The 21107-nt window shown below is 46.5% G+C and overlaps 1 protein-coding gene across 14 annotated transcripts in view; it reads left to right on the top strand.

The window, feature by feature from the left end:
* LOC310885015 (voltage-dependent N-type calcium channel subunit alpha-1B-like) overlaps window positions 1-21107 on the top strand; it is a 283849-nt gene that overhangs the window by 106847 nt on the left and 155895 nt on the right. For all 14 annotated transcript variants that reach the window (XM_083807730.1, XM_083807736.1, XM_083807737.1 and 11 more), the window contains one exon: window positions 1494-1681. In XM_083807730.1, the coding sequence (XP_083663856.1) occupies window positions 1494-1681 (188 nt within the window). The remainder of the gene's footprint in view (window positions 1-1493; window positions 1682-21107) is intronic.

A 21107-nucleotide genomic window follows, 5' to 3' on the forward strand; every position in this document is an offset into this window, starting at 1 on the left:
CCAGTTCTGGTCCATCAGCATCTCTCTCTCAAAAAGAACAAGGACGCGCGTTGCATTTTCAGAGCATTATCTGGTAACAAAAGGCCAAACGGAGAGAAAACTGGATTCTTTGTTAAGGCACGCTCACAAACGGTCTGCAAGAGCCAGATTTGATATTTTCTTTGTGCAGCCCTGTCTCACCAAGCCCTTACGAAAGCCTGTGGTGACCCATATGGGAGCTGGGGAGAGATGCCCTGCATTAAGGTGTTGAGTCAACAGGAAAAGGTCGCACGCGCGCGCACGCGTCCTGCAGCCAGTGACGGTCTTGTTTTCCTCCTGCAGGCTTTGCTCTATGGAATGATTACTCCTAATTATTGTTAGCGCTGATTTTGTTTCCCCCCTGGTGAATTTGATTTTGTGGAGTTTGCTGCTCCATTACCATAACATGTCACTTTTAAAACCATTTAATATTTCCAGAATTGCATCCCTGTGTAAATAGGAACATCGCTTAGTGTATTTATTTACTTTAGAAAAATAAAGTGCTGGGTTTTCAAACTGCTCTCTCTTGGTGCTCACGATGTCTCTGGAGGGCTGCAATGCTTCCCAGCTGGCCCTGGAAGACATGGGCCACTCCTTTGGCCATCCCTGGAGGTCCTGAACCACGACAGACTTTTTCTCCCTTGCTTCCCTGGGTCTGAACCAAAACTCAGTGCAGTGACCCCATCCCTGCTGCAGACAAGCTGGTAGCTGGATGCTTTCCCTGCCAGCGTTGCCCTTTGGGCAGAAACACAAAGCTTACAGTGGGGCTGGAGCTGTTGGTCCAGCTCAGGGGCTGCTGTGGTGGTACTGCCTTGTAACGCAGCCGGAGGCTCCCCATGCAGCTGTGGTCCAGCGTCTGGACAGCTCTGGGGCTCTCCGCAAGCAGCTCTTGTGTAAGGCACTGGTGCAGAACCTGCCTTTTGTTTTAATGTTGTAGTGCCAATGTTTAGCACTTAGCTATGCTGTATGAAGGTGTATGGATGTCTCAGTGTCTTTGTGTGCACCGTTCCCATGCCTTTGTTTTTATTTTACCGTGCTGTGGTGTTTGTTTGTTTGTTTTTATTTATTTTTGTTTTGTTGTTGTTTTTCATGGTGTTTGTCATTTGTGGCACTAACAGACATGATTTAGTGATGGAACTCAATAGGTCAAGTTGGACAAGCTGATCTTGAACGTCTTTTCCAGCCTAGATTATCATGGTTCTGTGATTCTACATATGACATGGCTGAAGAATTAATTGCCAATCTTGGGCGCTTTGGGGTTAGCTCTGCTCCACCCTGCTGTTAAACTGCCCCCTTACAGCATGGCACTGTATAAATGCTCACGTGAGTGTAACATCTTTTACATGCCCAGAGTGGCACAAGGAAGCCTGAAATACAAACCAGCCTCATGTGATGGCACAAGGAGGACACGGCAGCACCAGCTGCCTGCCTGGCTTTGGTCGGTGACTCTTTCTCCCCTCTGCTCTGCTCTGCAGGCGACGAGGTGGGAGATTTTCCTTGCGGAGAGGAGCCCCCCGCCAGGCAGTGCGAGATTGGGACCACCTGCAGGGAGTACTGGCAAGGGCCCAACTACGGCATCACCAACTTCGACAACATCCTCTTCGCTGTGCTCACCGTCTTCCAGTGCATCACCATGGAGGGGTGGACCGACATCCTCTACAACGTGAGTCTGCTGATGGGGCTGTGGGACTCTGGGGCTGCTGGTCCCGCTTGCACTAGTTTGAGAATGGTTTGCAGGAAAAAAGAAGTCAGTTTGTGCCTTTTTTTTTTTCATATTGATTAGCACCTGAAGGTTTCCTCTCTCGGTTGGGTCTAGCCTTCGTGATAGGCATTGTAATGTGCAGCAATGAACAGTGAGGGCTGGATTTTTGCGTGGAGATTCAGTACTAATTTTGGCAACACCAGTAGAATTTTATAAAGCCCTATCCATCACCTTCATGCCTGGCACGACCCTGGCTAAAGAGAAGATACGCCAGGCTGAATTGTGTCGGTAGGGCCTCTGCTGCCTCCACCTCCGGCCAGCCGGAACCACGACTGTTGCAACCACTCAAGGTTAAAACCTCTTGGTCAGCTTTATTGCTCTCCTTCTTAAAAAAGTGCAATAACCCCAGACGTTTCACAACAACTGAATGACTTCGTATTTCTGGTAGCGTAATGCTGTCGCTTGTGTCTGTAATTTGTACTTATGCTTTTGAGGTGCCCTGTACTGAGGCAAGCTCCTAATCCTTGCCTTCTTTGTGGGCCAGGGGGTGATTTACACAGGCTGGGAATAGATCCCTCCAGCTGGTTTCCAGCAACTGTATCCTATTTTTTTGTGAAGTGTGCCCAGCCTCTCTCTGGGAGTCAGCAGGGGCCTGTGTGCCTGTCGCAGACCTGTTGTCCCCAGCTTCATGCTTTGCTTGGATCTTCCCATATTTCCAATATTTCCACAGCGGGTGTAACAGCTCTGGGGGATGGCCTGTCTGGTTTGTACTCTCATTTTCTGTGGTAGTAAAGGACTTTGTCAAGTCCAGGGGCACGAAGGAGAGAGCACTTTCCAACTCACTTTAGGAATGATGATAATTTAGCAATGATGATGATTTAGCAATGTATGCCTACAGCAGCTGCTGCTGTTGACTGTATGAGGACAGGCGGTGAGACAGCTATGTGTGGATGATCTGAATTACCCCACCCTGTCTTAGACAAAACTGCTAATGTGGAAAAATAACTGGAATAGGCATTAATAGATCATTTCAGTGGCCGGTAGGACGACAAAATATTCAGTCTACTTCATTATAGACTCTGGGCCCATGCTGGGCTCGTTTGCAGACCTTCCTGTGAGGGTTTCTGTAGCAACAGGAGAGTATTATTAATATCAACCACAGTAAATCGCAAGGTACAATTCTGCTGTGTTTGAAGCCAATATATCTGATTTATTACCTTTACCATTTGTTGCTCAGTTCCTCCATTTCTTCCAAGTCTTTGCCTTAGAGTGATCTCAAGAAGGGCTCGTTTCCCCATTGCATGCCCTCCCCTTGCCCTGAAACTTCATCACACAACCGGTTTCTCCTACTCTCATTCAACAATCCCACTGCCTCCTTCTACTGCCAACTGTTGTAAGAAAAGCCCATTAGCATCCTGGTTGGAATTGATTAATCAATACGTGGTGTATTAGATCATCTTCTCCCAAACTGCCTTTTGTACCATACACGAGAAAAAAAAAAAAAAAAAAAAAACAGAGCTTAGTATTGGGATATTGATTTTGGGGGTTGCTTTGAAAATTATTATAGTATCATTTTAGATGTCCATTAATCTAATTGGAAACAGATGCCTGGATGAGATGCAGTACATATTTGTTGTACAGTGCCAGGTCTTGCCTCGGACCCCGGGTTAGGTTGTAATGGTTGGTGGGCTCACATCTCTGGGTGGAGGATGAGCAGTGTGCAGTGTTACTGGACCGCTTGGCAGGCTGCACACAGCCGACACCAGCAGCCAGCTCTGCCCTCTTCCTTGGCCCTCCCTTGCAGACCCACCCCGTCCTGTGCTGCTCTGCTTGCTGAAGAGCTGGCTGTGCTTTTGCAGGTTAGCAGCCAAGAAAAGGTGTGGGTGGAGAGAAGATCCACTTTGTACAGTCCTTAACTTTTTCACAGCTTCAGTCATCTGTTTTCTGGCTGCTTGGCTTTTAGCTTGGTTTATTCCGTGCCCACTCTAGGTTTGTCAAATGTAAAAATGAAACAAAAGCCCAAAGCTTGCTGCAGCAATGACTGCAAGCCTGGTATGGCGAGTGTCTGTGGATGCAGAGGTAGCAGCAGTGCAAAGTCCAGTCCTTCCAGCACTGCTCAGCCCTGCATGTGCTTGTCAGTAATGCTGTTGGAATCAGCTGGGTTCCTACTGGACCCATACTGGATTATCATAAGATGTTGCCTCTCGCATTCAGAAAAATTTTGCAGTGATAAAGTGAATTTTCCTGCTAGCCCCAGCATCTGGTCTCCTCAAGGAAACCTCCATTCCCCAGGTGTCAGAGCTGAGCTACGAACCTGCTTTCAATGTGTTGCTTAAGATTTGCAAAAGGCAGTGGGACCACAAGATGCAGTCTGTGTAAACTGTGACTATGCATTAATAAGGAAAAAAGCTGGTGTTTCTTGTGCTGCTAACTAGAAACCTGACCAGATCCTCCTCAGGCTCAGCCTTAACCCAGCTATTGTATGACCACTGCCACAGGCTGGGCATGCTTGGCTAGGGTAGGTTTGTTGCCTTGCTTTGCAAACCCTTTCCCTTCCTGCTGTTAAAGCAGATGGTCCTGCACGGGGTCCATTCTTAGAGCTGAAATCCCTTCGATGCCAGGCAGTCTAGGACTGAGACCCATTATGGGGAAGTTGAGGTTACAGACTGCTTCCTTAATGGGCCATTCATTTCCTTCTGCAAAACAGTGAGAGATTGATGGCTCTGCATCAATGGGGCTTTGCTATTGCTCCTCTTTTCCTGCTATGACCTTTGCTGTGGGGTGCTAAGAGCAGCTCATTTTTTTTCTTTGCAGTCGTGATGGCTGGGGTCAGTCGCAGGGTGAGACATGCTTCACCAGTTCAACAGTAACTTAACCAAGGGACAGAGCTGGCTCCGTCCTGAAAGCAGCTCTGAGACAGAAAAATAAGTCTGCTAGGTCTGTGGTGGCAACAGGCAAGCTGAGGAGTTTGCTGCAAACTGATGCTCACAAAAGAGGAAGCTTGGGCTTGAGTTGGATGGTTTGGCTCAGGTCTTTCCAAAGGCTCCAGTGGGAGGTTCTTTGCGAGGACTATTTAGTCATTTCCAAAGGATTGAGATGACTTCACAGGTGGTACGGATACAGCCTTCATGCAGATTTAGAGAAAAATACCATCAAAGGCAAGGCTTTGCATTAAGTAATCTACCTTGCGAATATTTGCTCCTTCTCCTGTGATAAATTGAGGAATTAGGAGGTCAGGGAGAATACTAGTTCACAAATCTCAGCCCAATTTTTCCTTGCTGATCTGCTGTTTAGACTTTCATGGAGTTTCATTTTAATTAGGGCCAAAGAAAGCTTTCTAGCAAGCCTTTATCTGGAAGGTGATTTATGCTCGAAGCAAAAAGACTGAATCATCAATCAGGTGAAATGCTTTGAGAATAAGCTGGGGAAAACTCCCTCCTGAATCAGCAGTGCAATAGCATCAGAGCAATATCTCCAAACAAGCGCTTCTGTGAGCTGCAGGTTTGTCAGCTGTGGCCTGTTTCTACTCAAAGAGGTCCAAGGAGCAACAGGTGATTTAGGGAAGCTGCTGTGTCCTGAGGACAGGAGACAAGGAAGCACCGTTTCTCTTGCAAATGAAGTGCATTCTAGGCTTTCAGCGTGATCTGGAAATACATTAAAACAGAATAAATTATTATTATTTTTTTCCCCACAGTGAGAGGACTAAATGTCACAGTCTGGTGTTGTGAACAGGTTTTTTTTTTGTTTGTTTGTTTTCAGTGTAATCCAGTGCAGACAGATCAGAGATCCCTGAAGTACAGGCAGAGCATCTTCTGGATTGGGAGACTAGGGAAAGTCTACCTAGAGCACCAGTCGCTGTGGGCAGCAATGCTGTTCAAGTACAAGGTGCTCTGGAGTAGCAACCCCTTTTATTTTTATTTTTAGCTGCAACTGGGACTAGTTTAGTCCCACGGCAGTCTAGAGACAGTGTGCCTCTCAGCAACGTGGAGCAGCCCAGCCCCTGCCCCGGGCTGATGCAACCATTCTGAATCCCACTTTGGTGGTGCTGATACGGGGCTCGGCGTGCCTCTGCTGCTCAGGATAGGTCCTTCCCATGGTAAGAAAAGTTCACCTGGAGCATCACACTAGGGCTGGGAGTGACGTAAAACAGCAGGGGTTGTGGTGTCTGCTTCACTTGTGCCTTAGAGCACCGTTATTGTGATGAGAAGTAGTAATTGGTGAGCAGATTGTCTCTTGGGACTGCTATGTAAATGTATTAATTAGTGCTCATAAAGTTCTTTAATATGCTAAGTATTACCACGCTGCACTTGTTCTCATGCTGTAAGCATAGCTGGCTGATGTTAGCACTGCTGAGGGAGAACACCCCCAGTGATGGCCTCCAAGTTGTTGGCAGACCAAGATGCAGGGACAAGGTAAAGAAAACTGAGGCTAAGTACTGGGGACACGTATACAGAGGGGGGGTAAAATAATGCAGATGTTCAGCAAGAGAAAATACGGTGCCCCTGGCACGTGAGCCCTTTAAAACCAGGGCAGATAAAGCTCTCAAGAAGACTCTGCTTAAAGCAAATCTGTCCTGACCTTCCTCCATGTATAGTTCTCTAATGGTATTTTGGATCATCTTGATTGTGCTTAGCTTTTGAGAATGATGGTGATTCTTCTCTTGCAAACTGCTAATATACGCTGTGTTAGGAGGTATAAAACTTTTTAAAGAGATGATAGTGTGATTCCTGGTTTTCTCTCTATAGCAATGATTCCCAGATTTTCCCGTGCAAGACCTTCTCATCTGTCATAAGACACTCTCCTGCCTTTGATCCTGATTATTGTGGGGACTTCACCTTGTTTTACAAAGTGAGAAAACGCAGAGAAGTCTTGTGCCTGCCTACAAACTCCCCCATGTAAAATACTGCTTTACTGCCGTATGTAACAGCATCGATTACTCTACTGAGCCTGTAACTGGATGCGAGAGAGACATTGGTAACCTTAGATGAGATAGCTACACTAGACGTAATACCATAGCCGTGGTTAGCTGGGGCTCAATGCTTTTTGTTATATACTCACGGGTTTTGGAAGGTTTTTGAGCTCTGCTCTGTGGTCATTACACAGCCAGCCCTGCTCACGCTACCCATACGTACCCCTCTGTGGGTGCAGTCATGCCTTCGCAGTGGGGGTGTGGGTTGAGTTTCCAAGGAGCTGAGGAGCGTGGTTTGGAGCTTTGTGGTCCCAGTTCTCCTACAGAAAATCATGGGTCAGACCTCAAGCTGGTAGAAGTCTTGATGTTGACTTTGAAAGAGCTGGGTTTTCACCTTTTATCTTTCCTCTGCAGGAGCTCAAAGATACATGGTGGAATTTGCTTTGCAAAACAGGGACTCCTTGCAGGAAAGGAAAAATGTCAAAGAGTACACTCACTCTCTTTTGATCTTAATGGCAAGAGATTTTCCTGTTTCTTCTATTTCCTACTGTCAAATATTAGTGTCCAGTGGGTATTTCAAGACTGTGGACTGGGCCTAACCTAATATGCTTGTAAGTAGGAATGAGCAGTTCAAATAAAATGTAAGTTTACCCTAAATTGGATCCTAACTAGAACTATACCCTCACTGAATTTAGAATAGCTTATGATTCACTTGGTATTTTTCATTCTCTTTTCTGTCTTTCAATTTCCTGATTCGTATAAGGATACAGAAAGGGAAGGTCAGGATGTAATTATTGTTCCATTTCCAGCCCAACCATAGGTGGTGGATGAGCTGGAAATGTAGGGGCAGAAGAGAATCGGTTTTACCCAAATATCATAAAACGGCATCCCTTCACCTTGGAGACTTGGTGTTAAGGTTCCTCCTGGCTTGTTGCCTGCTTGTGAAATTCTTCCTTGCCCGGAGAGCCCCTGTGCTTTCAGGCACCTCTTAAACCTGTCAGTTAAGGCTTAAAAGTGGCTTTTTGCTGGCCATTCGCTCACGGTTGTGGTTTCCTCTGAGGTTATGCACTTGCCTTTGCTAATGCATGACTGTCATGCCTACTTTGGTGTAGCAGCGAGTGCAACAGCAAACCCTGTGGGACTCAGTGGAGGTGGCTTTGAAACCGCTCCTCTCTCCTAAATCGCCTAACGTACTGCTGGCTGTTAGCAGTGACCTGCAGCCAGTCTACAAAGCACAAATCCCTAACAGCTAGATACTGAGCTGGGTGAGGGTAAATGAGGCTTTGTTTACGGTGCTGGTTGCATGTCCTGGGGCTGGCAGCCTGCGTTGGCTGAGGGGGTTTGTGATGGTTCAGCCTCCTGTGCTCATGCTTTGTGTGTGTGCATCAGCTCTCCTTGTTCTGAATTAACGCATCAAGGGATAAAACTGTTTAGCCAGCAAAAGCATAGCCAGCCAGGATAAGGGGGAAAATATTGGCTAACATACTTTCTTTATGTTTTCAGCAGGAAGAATAAGGATAAAGGAAAGTTTTGTTTTGCCATTCTGAATCATACAGCACCTTTCTGATAAGGTTTCTTTTCTGTTCCGCAGTCAGTGTTGTGCCTGAGGGGCAAGATCTGCTCCACCTAAATCTGGGGTGCCAGGACCTGGGGCTGGAAAAGCACAGAGCCCCCAAAGCCAAAGAGTGTGGCTTTAGCACCTGTACCACAGCGCAGCATTAAAAAAGGATGCTCTGCCTTCACTTTGGCTTTCTGAAATGTGTTGCATGAGCTGAAATGCTGTGTGAACACAGCGTTTGCCTAAAAGCTGGAATGTGAGTGTAGGGAGTACATAAGTATATAGTGTAAAACTCCCCATAGCACTGTCTAGGGGACAGATCATCCCTGGGACTTGGTGCTCAACGATGCTAAACTTTTACCATCAGTGTGAAGTTGCTCTGGGAAATGTGCTGAGAGCCGAGGGAGATGCCCAGGTCCAAGCAGTGGTGGCAGAGCTGGCAGTGCACGTGTAACACGTGCTGGAGTCGGGCACTCAGTGGACGTGGGAGCTGAGCTGCTGTGCCAGGCTTAGGTGCTGCGTGGATGTGCTCGTGCTCTTTTCCTCCCTGCAGTGTCATAGAGAAGGGAAAATCCCCTAATGTTGTTAGTGTTAAATTGTATTTACTATTCAGTTAGGATGACTGTAATCTGCTAATAAGAATCAGCCATTTTCTATGTGCACACAAGGGTGATGGATAACTCCCAGCCTCTCACTGCTGCTGTGGGGGTAGTGTTGATTTCTGGGGTTTTGGTATGACCGATCGCTTGCAGGAAAATTTGGCAGCAGTGGCAGGATGAAAAGCCAAGAGTCTGGCAGCAGCTCCGAGTGCAGGATTTTTGAGGTAGTAAAATAGCTGGGAGAGAAGAAGGGAGAAGCCTTCCTTGTTCCCTACTGTCCAACAGGAGCTGTGGATCAGTTCTTGTTCAGAACTGGTACTGGAAGTCTGCTGGAGGTGGGGACCTACCTAGGAATGACCAAGCCCACGTAAGAAAGGCACAAAACAGAGCAGCTAAGCCTTTAATTCAAGCACAAAACCACGCTGGAAGTTCTGGCTGCAGCTTTGCCATGTGTGAAACTCATCCTGATGGAGAGAGCCTGCAGGTGGTCAGGGCATTGTCCATGCCCCATTTATACCTCTTCTGGGGTCTTGGATGGGTCGGTGCATAGACCTTCTTCCCGCTGGTTATAGAGGTGTGGATTTCAGCCATGCTTCCTGCTCAATTTAAGCCTGTTCCATCCTCATTGTGTTTTTGCAATATACGTTTGGTTTGAGTAGTGGGGAGGATTGTTACTGTGTAGGAAAATGAATCTTTTAGGTCAATGTTCATTCATTTAGTTTGTTATTATCATTTGATTGCGACAGTCACATAGTCCTCAGCATCTTTCCCAGATTTCAAAAATTCTTTTATAAACAGAACCACCTACTGTTTGTGTCCTGCTGCTAAGCAGAAACCTAAAGGCAATGTGAAAATAACTAAACTTCTTCATGTCTTAAAACCCTCCGTGGAACTCCATGTCCAAACCATCCTGAGCATCTTGCTCTTGAGCAGAAGGTGGATTGGATTTCTCCCTTGCATTTCCCCCGAGAAAGATTCAACACCAGGCGTTGGGGTAGCGTGTTTGTTACTAATGAGACCTAGTTGGATGTGTAAAATATATAGCAGTATAATAAATCGGTGCGTTCATCAGCAGGCTTGTAGCTCAGCTGAAAATCTCGTGGAGATCACAGGATGAGCAGCACAACCTTTACCTGCTCAGTTGAATTTCTCTGCTGGCTCCTGAAACAAACCTCTGTGGTAAATGGAGGAATCTGCACACCTGGTGGGTCCTCGGGGGATGATGACCTGTCTGTACAACAGACTTCTGCTCTTAGTTCTGCCTTGGCCGATATCCATTTATTCTTGCTTCCCTCCCCCTCCTACTGGATTTTGGAGGGCTGTAGGGCCTGTTTGCCAAAGGGCTGGAGTCCCAGATCTTTAAGAGATGCAGTATTACTGTATGGCGTGCGTTGCGCGCTTCCTCATCCAGAAAGTTTTGTTTAAATCCAAAGTTGTTACAATAGAAAATGGGGAGATTGTCTAAGGCTAAAATGGCTTTGAAATGTCTAGATGCCAAGACAGGTTTGATGCATTTCTCTGACCGTGGCCGGGTCTCCATCTGTCTGGAAAAACAGACTGTCTGACCCCGTGCCACATGGAAGTTCTCTCTAAGGCTAAAAGGGTTGGACGTTTCAGCCCTGATTCAGCAGATTACCCTGCTCAGAAAACCACTTGAACAAACGTGTAAAGTTGAGACAGGGTTTAAGTTCCTCACTGAATTTTCTGCATTTTCTTTAACGTCTCAGTGAAGATATGTTCCAAACGACTGTGGGGCAGCCACCCCCAGGCTTTAATGGGAGACGTTTAACATACAGAGCAGGAGAGTGACATACATCATACAAACTTAAAGAGCCCTTTCAACGGAGCAATTGCTCTCTGAAAAGAAATTAAAATCTCTCCAAACAACAGCTTAATCATCTGTGCTTGCCAAGAAGTGAAAACTCCAGCTGAAGAAATTCACTTGCAGCTTGACAACATTACAGCAGCGAGGGTACAAGCAGCTCTCTTACATGCTCAACAATTGGTTTCCTACAAAGGGAAATAAAGGCAGCTGGGTGCTTTCAGAAGCATGCCAGCCTGTTTATGCCATGACTGCTACATCTGTGGTTGAAGTGGAAGAGAATAACAGAACACTTCTTTAAAAGAAAAAAAAAGAAAAAAAAAAGCGAGGACTTTTTTGCTCTTGTAAACCCTACGGAAACCCAAAATATCTGCAGCTAGGTGCTACTGCTGGATGTGCATGGGCTTCAGGAGAATGTCTTTGTTCTTTGACCTGCAGACAACATACTCTGGGGCACAGGAGATGAACAGAAGCAGCTCCAAGCCAGGCTGCAGTAATGGGTCCAGCGCTGGGGTCATGGTGTCTCCAGGCAGCTTGGCAGTAGGATGAGCAGGGTTCTCAGTGTGCAGTTGCAAGAGAGGCTGGAGGTACTGGGCATAGAAAACTGCACAGATGGTGGTTTTGGGGCTGTTTCCTGCGTTGTGTCAGTGGTAGAGAGGCAGGGAACAGCCTGTTGGGGCAGAGATGCTCTGGGCAACCTGTTGGCGTGTTTCGCGAGGGTGCTGCAACAAGGTGCAAGCTGAAGGTGCTCTTTGGCAGAAAGTGCCATCGTTCTCCTTTGCCTGCCTTCAATTGAGAGATGCCAGCCTCCCTCCTCCTTTCCCCTCCAGCAGGTAACATTCCCAGGGCTACAGGGACTTTCAAGTGGGATTTTCATCCAGATGCTCTTTCCAACAATATTCTTGTGCCAAAGTCCAGCAAACACTCTGCAGCTCTCTTACGGGAGGAAATTGCCCAGCAAGTGTGGAAAGCAACATGCTCATGAAATAAGAGCAACTCTACATCTGCCTTACCTGCTGTCCAAAATGAAAAGTCCTGGTGAAGTGAGAGCGTCTGCGTGGGTTTGCAGGAGCTCAGGGTATAGCCCATTGAACTGGCTGTTATGCTGCCATTTATCTAGATTAAAACGGTTGTCATTTAGGTGGATTAAAAACATATGCTTATTTGTTTCTCAACAGAGAAGCAGGTACATTTGGAGCAATTATGCCATGCAGGGCTTGTGGTGCCATAGCCAGGCGTTGAGCTCGCTGGCCAGAGGTCGGTCAGCTCCTCGCAGGACCAGGGAGTAGTTATCGGGACAACCTAAAGTGTGGCGAGACCTTCTGGCAGAGACCAGGCTTGCACAGCTGCTCTGTACGGCATGGGAGGAAGCCAAGACCAAAAAAAATGAAAGGATATTTCCAGCTTTCTTGACAAGATGCTTCCCAGCAGGACAGGTGTAAGCGTTTGAACTCATCTGGCTTTTAATAAGTCATCTGCTGATCAACATGACCGAAAAGCTGGGTATGTGTTTGTTTTAGGGTTAGTTTGTTTGTGAGCGTGGTCTGTGGCAAAATCTTTGGCTGGTTGGCCCATGAGTGCCCCTCCCAGTGAACACTCTTGGAATATGGAGAAGAGCTTTGAGCCGGTTTCATAATCTTCTGCAGATTTAATGAATTTATACCATAGTTTGAAGTTTGTGTGGCCAAACTCTCAGCTCTAGCTTTTTCTGTGGGCTGTAGAGAGATCTTCAAGTATATATTTTGCTTATAATGGACTAGAGAAGAAGCTGTACAGCTAAAGCTATTCTCATTAGAAGACAAAATGAGAAGGTGGCCTGACCCAAACAGATCCATGCTCTGCACAAACCCAATTCTCTGCCGAGGAATGCACATGTACAATAGTCTATTGTTCATATTTCATGCAACAGAATCAAGAATTTAATTCATTTAAACAGTTTTCTGGTATTGAAAATTTCTTGGGAAGGTTTTGCCTGCGATGTTTGGAGGGAAAATCAGTGCTTGAGGTATATAGGCTTTATTCTTTCAGGAAGACTCTAGATCTACATTTAAGATGACAAGCAAGCCTGTGCATTATTCTGAGGACTGCCATTATCTGCAGTGATTTTGGGCATTGATCCACAATTTCCCATGGTCATTGTCGGAAAATGATTGAGTATTGGTTTCTTTAAGTGTTCTGGGAATCAGTCCATGTGACTGTCTCTGTCCTGTTGACTTAGGGGTATAGGCCACAGGGGTTGCTGAGTAGGAGGGAAAGTTTGTTCTGCATCATCTCACCACACCAACAAAAGTCATATCGTGGTCTGAATGTATCTTTATCCTTATGTGAATATTGCACATATCCTTGAGCAACTAGACTCTAAACGTGTCATGTCTGTGCGTGCATAATTTTGTGCATTCTGCCCTCCTTGTGACTTTAAGAGTGCTTTTAGGGTCAAATTTGGCTATGTGATGAAAGATAAAAGGTACCTGAAGCCTTGATGGTTGGTTTCTCAGCAGAAGAAAAAGCTTCAAGGGAACCCTGGATTCGTTCTAAGAGTAACTTTACTTATGCATGAGTCTTTTCAAGCAGTGAGTGACATACAAAGCACTCTTGCTTTCCAAGAATCCCCAACTCCAAAGCAGTGCCTGCTTTTCAAGGAGAAACCACTCCTGAAACTCTCCACAGCCCAACTCCAGCAGCCTCTGTGCTCTCCTTCTGTGGGCACCTGGTGACACAAGGCCTCCTCCTTCCCAGAAAGCAGGACTTGGCTGTGTGCTCAGAGAAAAGAGACTTGAAGACAATGATGTGAGGCTTCTGCAGTGCTAGTTTTAATAATAGATTGCTCTGAAGTTTTGCTGGAGGAATTGACTGCCCATTAACATTTCTGTTTGAGTCACGTGTAGGTGAAACTATTTGAATTACTTGGTTTTACCAATAATTTGACATTTAAACTTACAGAGAATATTGAGTGCAGGTAGGGAAGGTTTTTTATTTGCTAGACGTTGCTTTTGAGGGCTTTGAGATAAATGGGTGCGGCTTGGTGCAGATGCCCCGTGGTGCTGCTGGGTGGACCATGGATCACTGGTGATGCAGCGCCTGGGTCTGCTGTCATATCTGAAGACCCACAGCCAGATGGGAGCTGCAGGATTGGGAGGCTGCAAGCAGCCCGTGAGCTGCATTTGGGTGGCTCTGGTTACAACTTCAGGCATTCTGGGCTCTGTTCATTGTTGTGCTGCGAGCTTGCTGTGTGACCACGAAGAAGATGCTCTCACATGTAAAACACATGTTGCTGACAAGTTCTGTGCTGTGACCGCCCAGGGTGGTTCACGGGGTAGTTGGTTGCATGATTGCTGGGGTAGAGCTTTGTCCTGGGTACTCCACCATAGGTCTGACCTTCCTTAGCATGAACACGCATTGCCTGTTTCCAATAGGAGTTGCTTAGACCTAGTTCACATTCATCATTAAAGTCCAAACCTGTTTTAAAAAAAAAAAAAAAAGAGATTAATAAAAATAAGTGGGTAGAGTCCCTTGGCCTGCCTGTAATTTTTGACAGTGAATGAGGCTTTCACAGCACTGGGCAGGCAGGCACACTCATGAATAAAGCAGCCGAGTGAGTCCACACTATCAGAGGATAGAACGAATTTTTTATCAAGAAATCCTGTTAGCATATTTATGTATTGATTTATTGGTGCCATAAGCCTTCAGATCAAGGCATAAACCATCAGCATTTTTGCTTTTTCAGTCTCCCCATCTCTGTGCGCCTTTGGAAAGGGTAGGGGGAGAAACAGAGAGGAATTTAGCTGCTATTTTAATTTGGTTGAATTAACATTATTACTGCGTGCAACAACTGTACTTAGTACATGTTTGTATGTGGTTAGCAATATCCTAGCAAAATTTTAATGCTGCAAGCTTTGAGGATTTTTCCAAGGGTCATCTTCTGTTATTTGAGTTGATTTTGTGCATTTGGATGCTTTCCTCTGAAAGCCCAGTTCCTGGAATTATGTGCTTGAGAGAATCATAACTCACTTCCTCTCTATTTGGGACATTTTAGCTCTCATCATTGGAAAGAAAAGCTAGAAAATTTGAATCCTAAAGCATTGAAACCCAAAGTGCTAATTGTCTATCGGTATGCTTCCACCAAAACCTCCAAAGGGATTCTTTAACTTTAGCACCCCAAGCTTGTTACAGGTTTGGTAGGGCTCTTGGGCCAAGAGGACAAGAGCTAATGCCAGGCCTGGTGTCTCAGCATAGCTGGTGCTGCCAAGGCTTTTAAATTCTGCAGTTGAGGCTGATTCTGTGTTGTTTCAAGCCATGAGCAGTTTGACTTTGTCTGCAGGTTGTGAAATATTCTGGATTTTATTTTGATTCTAGCAGTGAATAACTGTTCTGCTCCTCTACATATCAGGTGACTGCAGTGCTGGGTGCAAGTGACCCCCTTTTTAGGGGGGCAGAAGGATGATCTCCATTTCAAACCGTCATTGTTTTTAGTGTTGTGAGACTCAGAGGAGTTGTGGATATTTTTATTTTTTTTCTGACGCCCACTTGGGCACCAGGAGTTACGGATGGATCCAAGCAGTAGCCAGGGGCTTTGAACAAGGTGGATTATTGTTTTCTTACAACAGTGTGGTAGGATGACCCATATCCCGACGGTAAAAAGTTGGAATAACTCAAAGTGGAGTAACTCAAACATCTTCTGTGAAGGAGAGGGTATTCTCAGCAACACTGATTTGGGTGTAGATGTGCCAGGAGTTTAGAGCACCTCTTCCCAGAGAGTTCACTTTGAGCAGGCATTGTATGCGGGATTTGATTTGTTTTGGCCAATGTTAAATGTAAAAAGTGCAGGGGGGCAGTGGGCTCTTTAAATGCTTTTCTTGCAACTGCTGACCCTCAGGACAACAGCTATCCCATCCCAAAGGGCCCCCCAGAAAACACATCCTCTGCCCCAAAATCCAAAACCCACGTGGGAGCTGCTGTAGAGGCACAGAAGGCACAATTGTAATGGGGTAGAGGAGGAGGCAGGAAGATCCTCCAACCTTTGGTTGTTAGCTGGACCTCAGATGGACTTTAGGGCTTCCTGAGATCCTGTCCAGCCCAGGGCACACATGGAGACCTCCAGTTAGGGAGTTTGCCTCAAAACACAGGTAAGCAGACAAAACCACCAGTGTTTATTCCTGACTCCAGATTTCTCTGCAGCTTGCTGGCCTGGGGCTCTTCCGTTTTGAATCACTTCCTCTACGTGCAGGGGCACCTGAATGGACCTGATCCCACTGATCCCAAACAGAGAGATGCTCAAGATCATCTGAATCCCAGTCCAACTCTGTCTCAGTGCATGCAGCATGTGCAGGAGTGTGATTTGGGCCGACCACTAATTTCATTAACCAACCCATTTTAGTTTTCTCCTTCACACAGATGAGCACACCAGGCAGGTGCTCTGTCATCTGCCTCCTGTGGGTAGTACAACCCCTGAGCATCAATCGGACGTGCACCTCTCTGCCAATTTAATTTTGCTCAGAAGGGTCAATCGCCAGCACTCCCTGGCTGTCAAGTCCCTGCAGAGCTAAATACCAGATGCTCTCTGCAAATGGACCATAACATCTGAAAGTCAGTAACTAAAGTTAGCAGGCTGACTTTGTGCCAAGATTGAATTTAAGGAGAAACTATCAAAAAAAAAAAAAAGTACATGACTATTTTGCAGATTCTGATATTTTATGTGATAAACCAGAACATGGGGTCAGAACTTAAAGTAGTTTTCTCTCCTGATTCTCCTACTGGTCTACTGGGAAATGGGGAAGCAGCTTTCCTCTCACCTTCCTGTGACCCTATTTCACCTTCTGTAAAGCTGGGAATAGAAATAAAGTTGTCCTCAGTGCAGGGGTTGTTGGTATTTCTGGGTGAAAAGAGATGTACAAGATTTAAATGATGAAAGCCTTTTTAAAATTTTATTTTTTTCCTTCTGTTTTCAGTTGATGCAGACAGATAGGGAAGGGAAGGGAGGAAAAAAGGGAGAAAAATAAATGTTTGAAAATAAATTAATAACTTTTCTGATAACTAAGTACATGGAATAGAGGAAAGAAAAATGTTTCAAAGCTCTGCTGAAAGAGATGAAGCCCCGTTGACTATTTCCTAGTCCCCTAAGCTTATTTCTGAGGGTTACAGTATTTTGAGAACTGTTTTGTGACCATCTTTGTTGAAAATAAAACATAGAATACAATAAAGCTATTTGATAGCCTGCTAGGTTTTAGGCTTGAGGGTTGTTGGTGGTGTTTTTTGTTTTGTTTTTTTGAGCTTCTAACCAAATTTCTCATGTTCTGCTGAATGCATGGGTCTGCAGTCGACTAGGCTGGATTTTGGTGCAGATCTCTCATCTCTAGAGATTTCAGTTGAACAGGGTCCAGACTTTCCAGCAGGGATTCCAGTTAAAAATATAGCTCAAATAACAATGAATATTTCTTGCCTTGAATAGACAAAGCTTGTGCTTTCCCACAGGTATGTATTCAAGGACTTCAGATGAGTTGGATTTGGACTTGGACCTGTTAAGTTCACGTGAAGCCTATGTGCCTCACTGTCCATCTGTGAAAGCACTTGTTACTTTCCGTAACTGCAAACTGATGCTATGGTAATGTGGACCACGTAGTGTCCTAGAGAAGTAGCCACATTAAGCTTCATTTGAGTCTGTGACTGTTTTTGCAAATAGACTGGGTAGTCATTAATTCCACAGACTGAACTAAGAAAAGCCTTTCACAGCAAATTTGGGTTTGCTGCCTTAATGCCATCTTGTGCAAGGTCTTACTCTGATGAAGAGCTCAGCAGGCGTAATTTGGTGCCTGGAGGAAATGTGCTGGACAGAGCAGGGCTCCATGTGCTGATTGCACATGCTTTACGTGGTTTTGATTCCGCTTTGTTCCTGGAAATTTCTCTGTTCACCTAATCCTAAGAATGGAAACAGAAATAAATCAAACATAAAGTGTTGCTAATTAACAGAAGCTGTGAAGAGAGAATTGTGAAAAATCAGATGAAAGGTAAATAAAGTTCATCTGTCAAAGACAGCTGAGAGTTTTCCCCAATGCTAAATAACTTATTTAAGGGAAGATTGCACTTTAATTGCCCCATATATGTCAGGCATTGGTTAAATTAAAGAGTGAACTTTAGGCGTACTACACATTTTGATTAAAATCATAGTAAATAGTTAAGGTCTGTGTTGTTTCAGCTTTGGCTGTATCTGTCAAATTAGATCCCTTCTTTATCGAACCCTACTCTGGAAACATTTCCAAGGTTTGTATGTTAGTCTGCTAATTGCTTGTTTTTCGTATCGACAGAGAATATGCTGAAGGATGGGACAGAACAAAGTCTTCCTTGGAGGCGTGGGGCAATTACTTCAGGGTTGTGATTCTTGCCCGAAGTGGCTGAAAAAAGAAAGATGTAAGCAGCAGAATGGCTCTGTGTTTAGAAAAGGGTGGTGGTTTGCTTGTTTACTGTTTAAAAAAAAAAAAAAAAAAGGTGGAGTCATTCTAAGTGTAAATGGGTTTCTAGCAGCTGCTTTGGGCTCTCAAGCTGGTTTATGTAGCCAGGGAACCCTAGCTGGAAGTCCACAGGCAGGACCAACCTGCACGTTGTTCAGGGTCTGCATCCAGGGTGATGCTTGTGTGTGGATGATGGTCTGTGACTTTACACCTCTGTAGATGCTGCCATTAAAGGTCTCATTTAAAGTTGCAAAGTCAACAGATGAACGCCTATGACAGTATTTTGGCTGCCTTCAAGCAGTGGCAGAGGGGCTTGGTGTGAAGGCTGTGCAGCTCCTCTGTTCACTGCTGCCTCCAGAGGTGCCTCCCACCCGCAGCAGTGGCAGAAGGGCATTCATCTCCGAGCCGTGAAGTTTTGCAGCATTTCTGTAGCTCTGGCTGCGAGCAGGGAGTGCTCTTGCATCATGGTGGCTGCACTCATGGGGGCACGGGCACAGAAAGGAGGATGCCACGGAGGGCTGGGCGCTGCTGCATGGGTGGTACGAGGCAGCTGGCCTGCACTGACATCCCAACCTGCAGTGGCTTCCTCAAAGCAGGTCCAAGTCATTAGGAGGTCTGTATAATTTGTTAATTATAAGTTTACAATAAGGTCGGTGTATTCCCATGAGGATCTGTGGTGACTGAGTTGGTCTGGCGTAGGACGTGTGGGCATCCCTGAGCTCTCTTTCCCTCTCAGCACAGGTATAAAGGGGCTGCAAGTGGAGACGGTGATGATTTGGGGAGAGAGGCAATTAGAATGATTGTATTTTGATTAAAAACTGGGAAATCAGAAGCTGAAAAGTGAGATTTTATTGCTTAGGTTCACTGTAGCATGACAGTCTACAAATAGGGTATTCAGAATCCCTGCCTTGTGCCACCAGGCATTTTCCTATGGCAAAGGTCTTTGTTGTTCTGCTGCTTTTGTGTTGCCCAAGAGGATTTAATCAGGTACAGCAGCGTTTAATAGCTTATTTGAAGAGGTTGTTATTTAAACATGCGCTATCGCTGCTTGGCATGTGCTGAATGGGGCTGTGGGCAGTGCAAAGCGGTGGCAGGTCTTCTGTTCGCACCAGCTCCAAGGAGCTGTCAGCTCCAGATTGCAGATCCTTCGGGACTCAGGTTCACCCCCGGGCCATGGCTTTAGTGTTCGATTTGCTGGCTGCTGGGAGGCGGCACAAAAGCCCGGCTGTGTGGGAATCCCCCATCCGCCTCCCACGTGAAATACAGATTTAGGTTCTGTTGTAGAAGCTGGAGGAGTGTGGGAACGTGTGGGCAGCTGTGCTGTCTGCTTAGAGAAAAGAGGGGGATAGGATTTGGGGGATTATTCCTTGTTTGACTTGCTCTAATTTTCAGTCTGTGAATCTCCCAAAACCTCAGGTTTGCCACCATCCGAACAGAGGCAGTAACTTGCCTGTTCGCAAGGCTGCGTGTAAACCAAAAATCACTTAATGCACGTTCATCGTTTTGGGATTCCAGAACCAGGAGCTCATCGCTGATTCAAACCGTGATTAAGCAGCCCTGGTAGGAACCGCACAGGCTTCCCTTCCTCGGGGCTGTGGGTCTCTTTCTGCAGAGGCTGCTGCAGTTTTCCCACTTCTGGTGGGAGCCGTGCTGGCAAGGAAGCGCTGCAGCGTTTACGTGCTGCTTCCCCTGCCCGAGCACATCTGCTCCCTCTGATCGGCCCCCCTTGGAGCCTGGATTAGGCTGCAAGGCTGATGGGCTGTGAGGGCCCTGGTGATGCCCCAGCCACAGAGCTGGATTTAGGAAGGGTCCCCGCAGAGCTGGTGGTGCGCTGCCAGGATGGGGAGGGATGGCTGAGCAGGGAGGGTTTGGCTGACCTGTGCTGGCTGGAGAAGTCCTATGGTGGTGATGGGCTGGGGCGGGCTGGGACAGAGCCGCTGCAGCAGCAAGAAGCTCCAACAACATGAAAAAATCCTTCAGGGCAGCCAAACACAGGGCTTTGCCTCCCTGCTTGCCCCAGAGCTAGGGTCATGGCCAGGGCTGCAGAAAGGAAGCCAAAAGGTAACACAAAAACATTTCTGCTCTCCACAGCACATTGCAAGCAGCAGTAGGCTGCTTTCAAGTTGGTTGCTTCAAAACATACCTTTAAATGAATTAATAATTAGATGCAGCTGCCATCTCATTAGCATAACGAAGCAGTGGCTGAACTGCTCTCTGTGTCTGGGAGACAAAGCGAGCTTTAGCACCGGCCTTCCTCTGCTGTTGGATGGGCTGCACGGGGCTCCTCGTGCTTTGCTGGAGCACGCTCTGTTCCCTTTGGCTTTATTGGGAGTTCAGGGCATTAATCTCCCAGCGTGACAGAAACCTTTTAGCTTCTGCCTTTGTTACAGGTGACAGTATTCACCCATATATCTCCACAGATAGCCAGCCATGGTGTTGCTGCTCGGGGATGTTGTCAGTGTGCTCGGTGCTGTGCGAAGGAGAGGAGAGAGTCCCCAGGCGGCTAAAGCCAAGGTTGTCCTGGGGCACCCTGCTGTGCCCTGGGCCATCCTGCTGCGTGGTGCAGCTGGGCTTGTTGGGAAGAGCACTGCAGTGGATGGACGGTTTTTATGGGCTTTGGATGCAGAACAAACAGACCTCTGGGTCCTGGCTTCCACCGTGACCCCAAATTGTCCCTTGGACTTCCCGTGCCTGAGTTTCCCCCTGTGCAGCCTGTGTCCCGTGGGAGTCTGAAGCTGCCAAGTTTAATGGACACAAAGTGCTTGGTCCCTGTGCCCGGGGTGCTCCTGGAGCAAGCCTTCAGCTCGCTTTGGGCACTGCTCAGGTGGTGCTTGTGAAGAGCCCTCTGGCTGCTATCAGCAGGTGAGCAGCGAGGGAGCTCTCCTGTAAGCCCTGCTGTTTCCCAATGTAAATCTGGTGCATCATTACAAGTGTTTTGTTTCTGCTTCTTCCCTGGTGGCTTAGACCTGTGGTTAGGATCAAATGGCACCGACAGTCAGCCAGGCATTACTCCGGTGAAGTATTTCAGCTGGAACATAAAAATTGATTTGATCTCTT

Source organism: Anser anser (assembly GCF_964211835.1).
Source record: "Anser anser genome assembly, chromosome: 21".
In the NCBI taxonomy this organism is placed as follows: Eukaryota; Metazoa; Chordata; class Aves; order Anseriformes; family Anatidae; genus Anser; species Anser anser.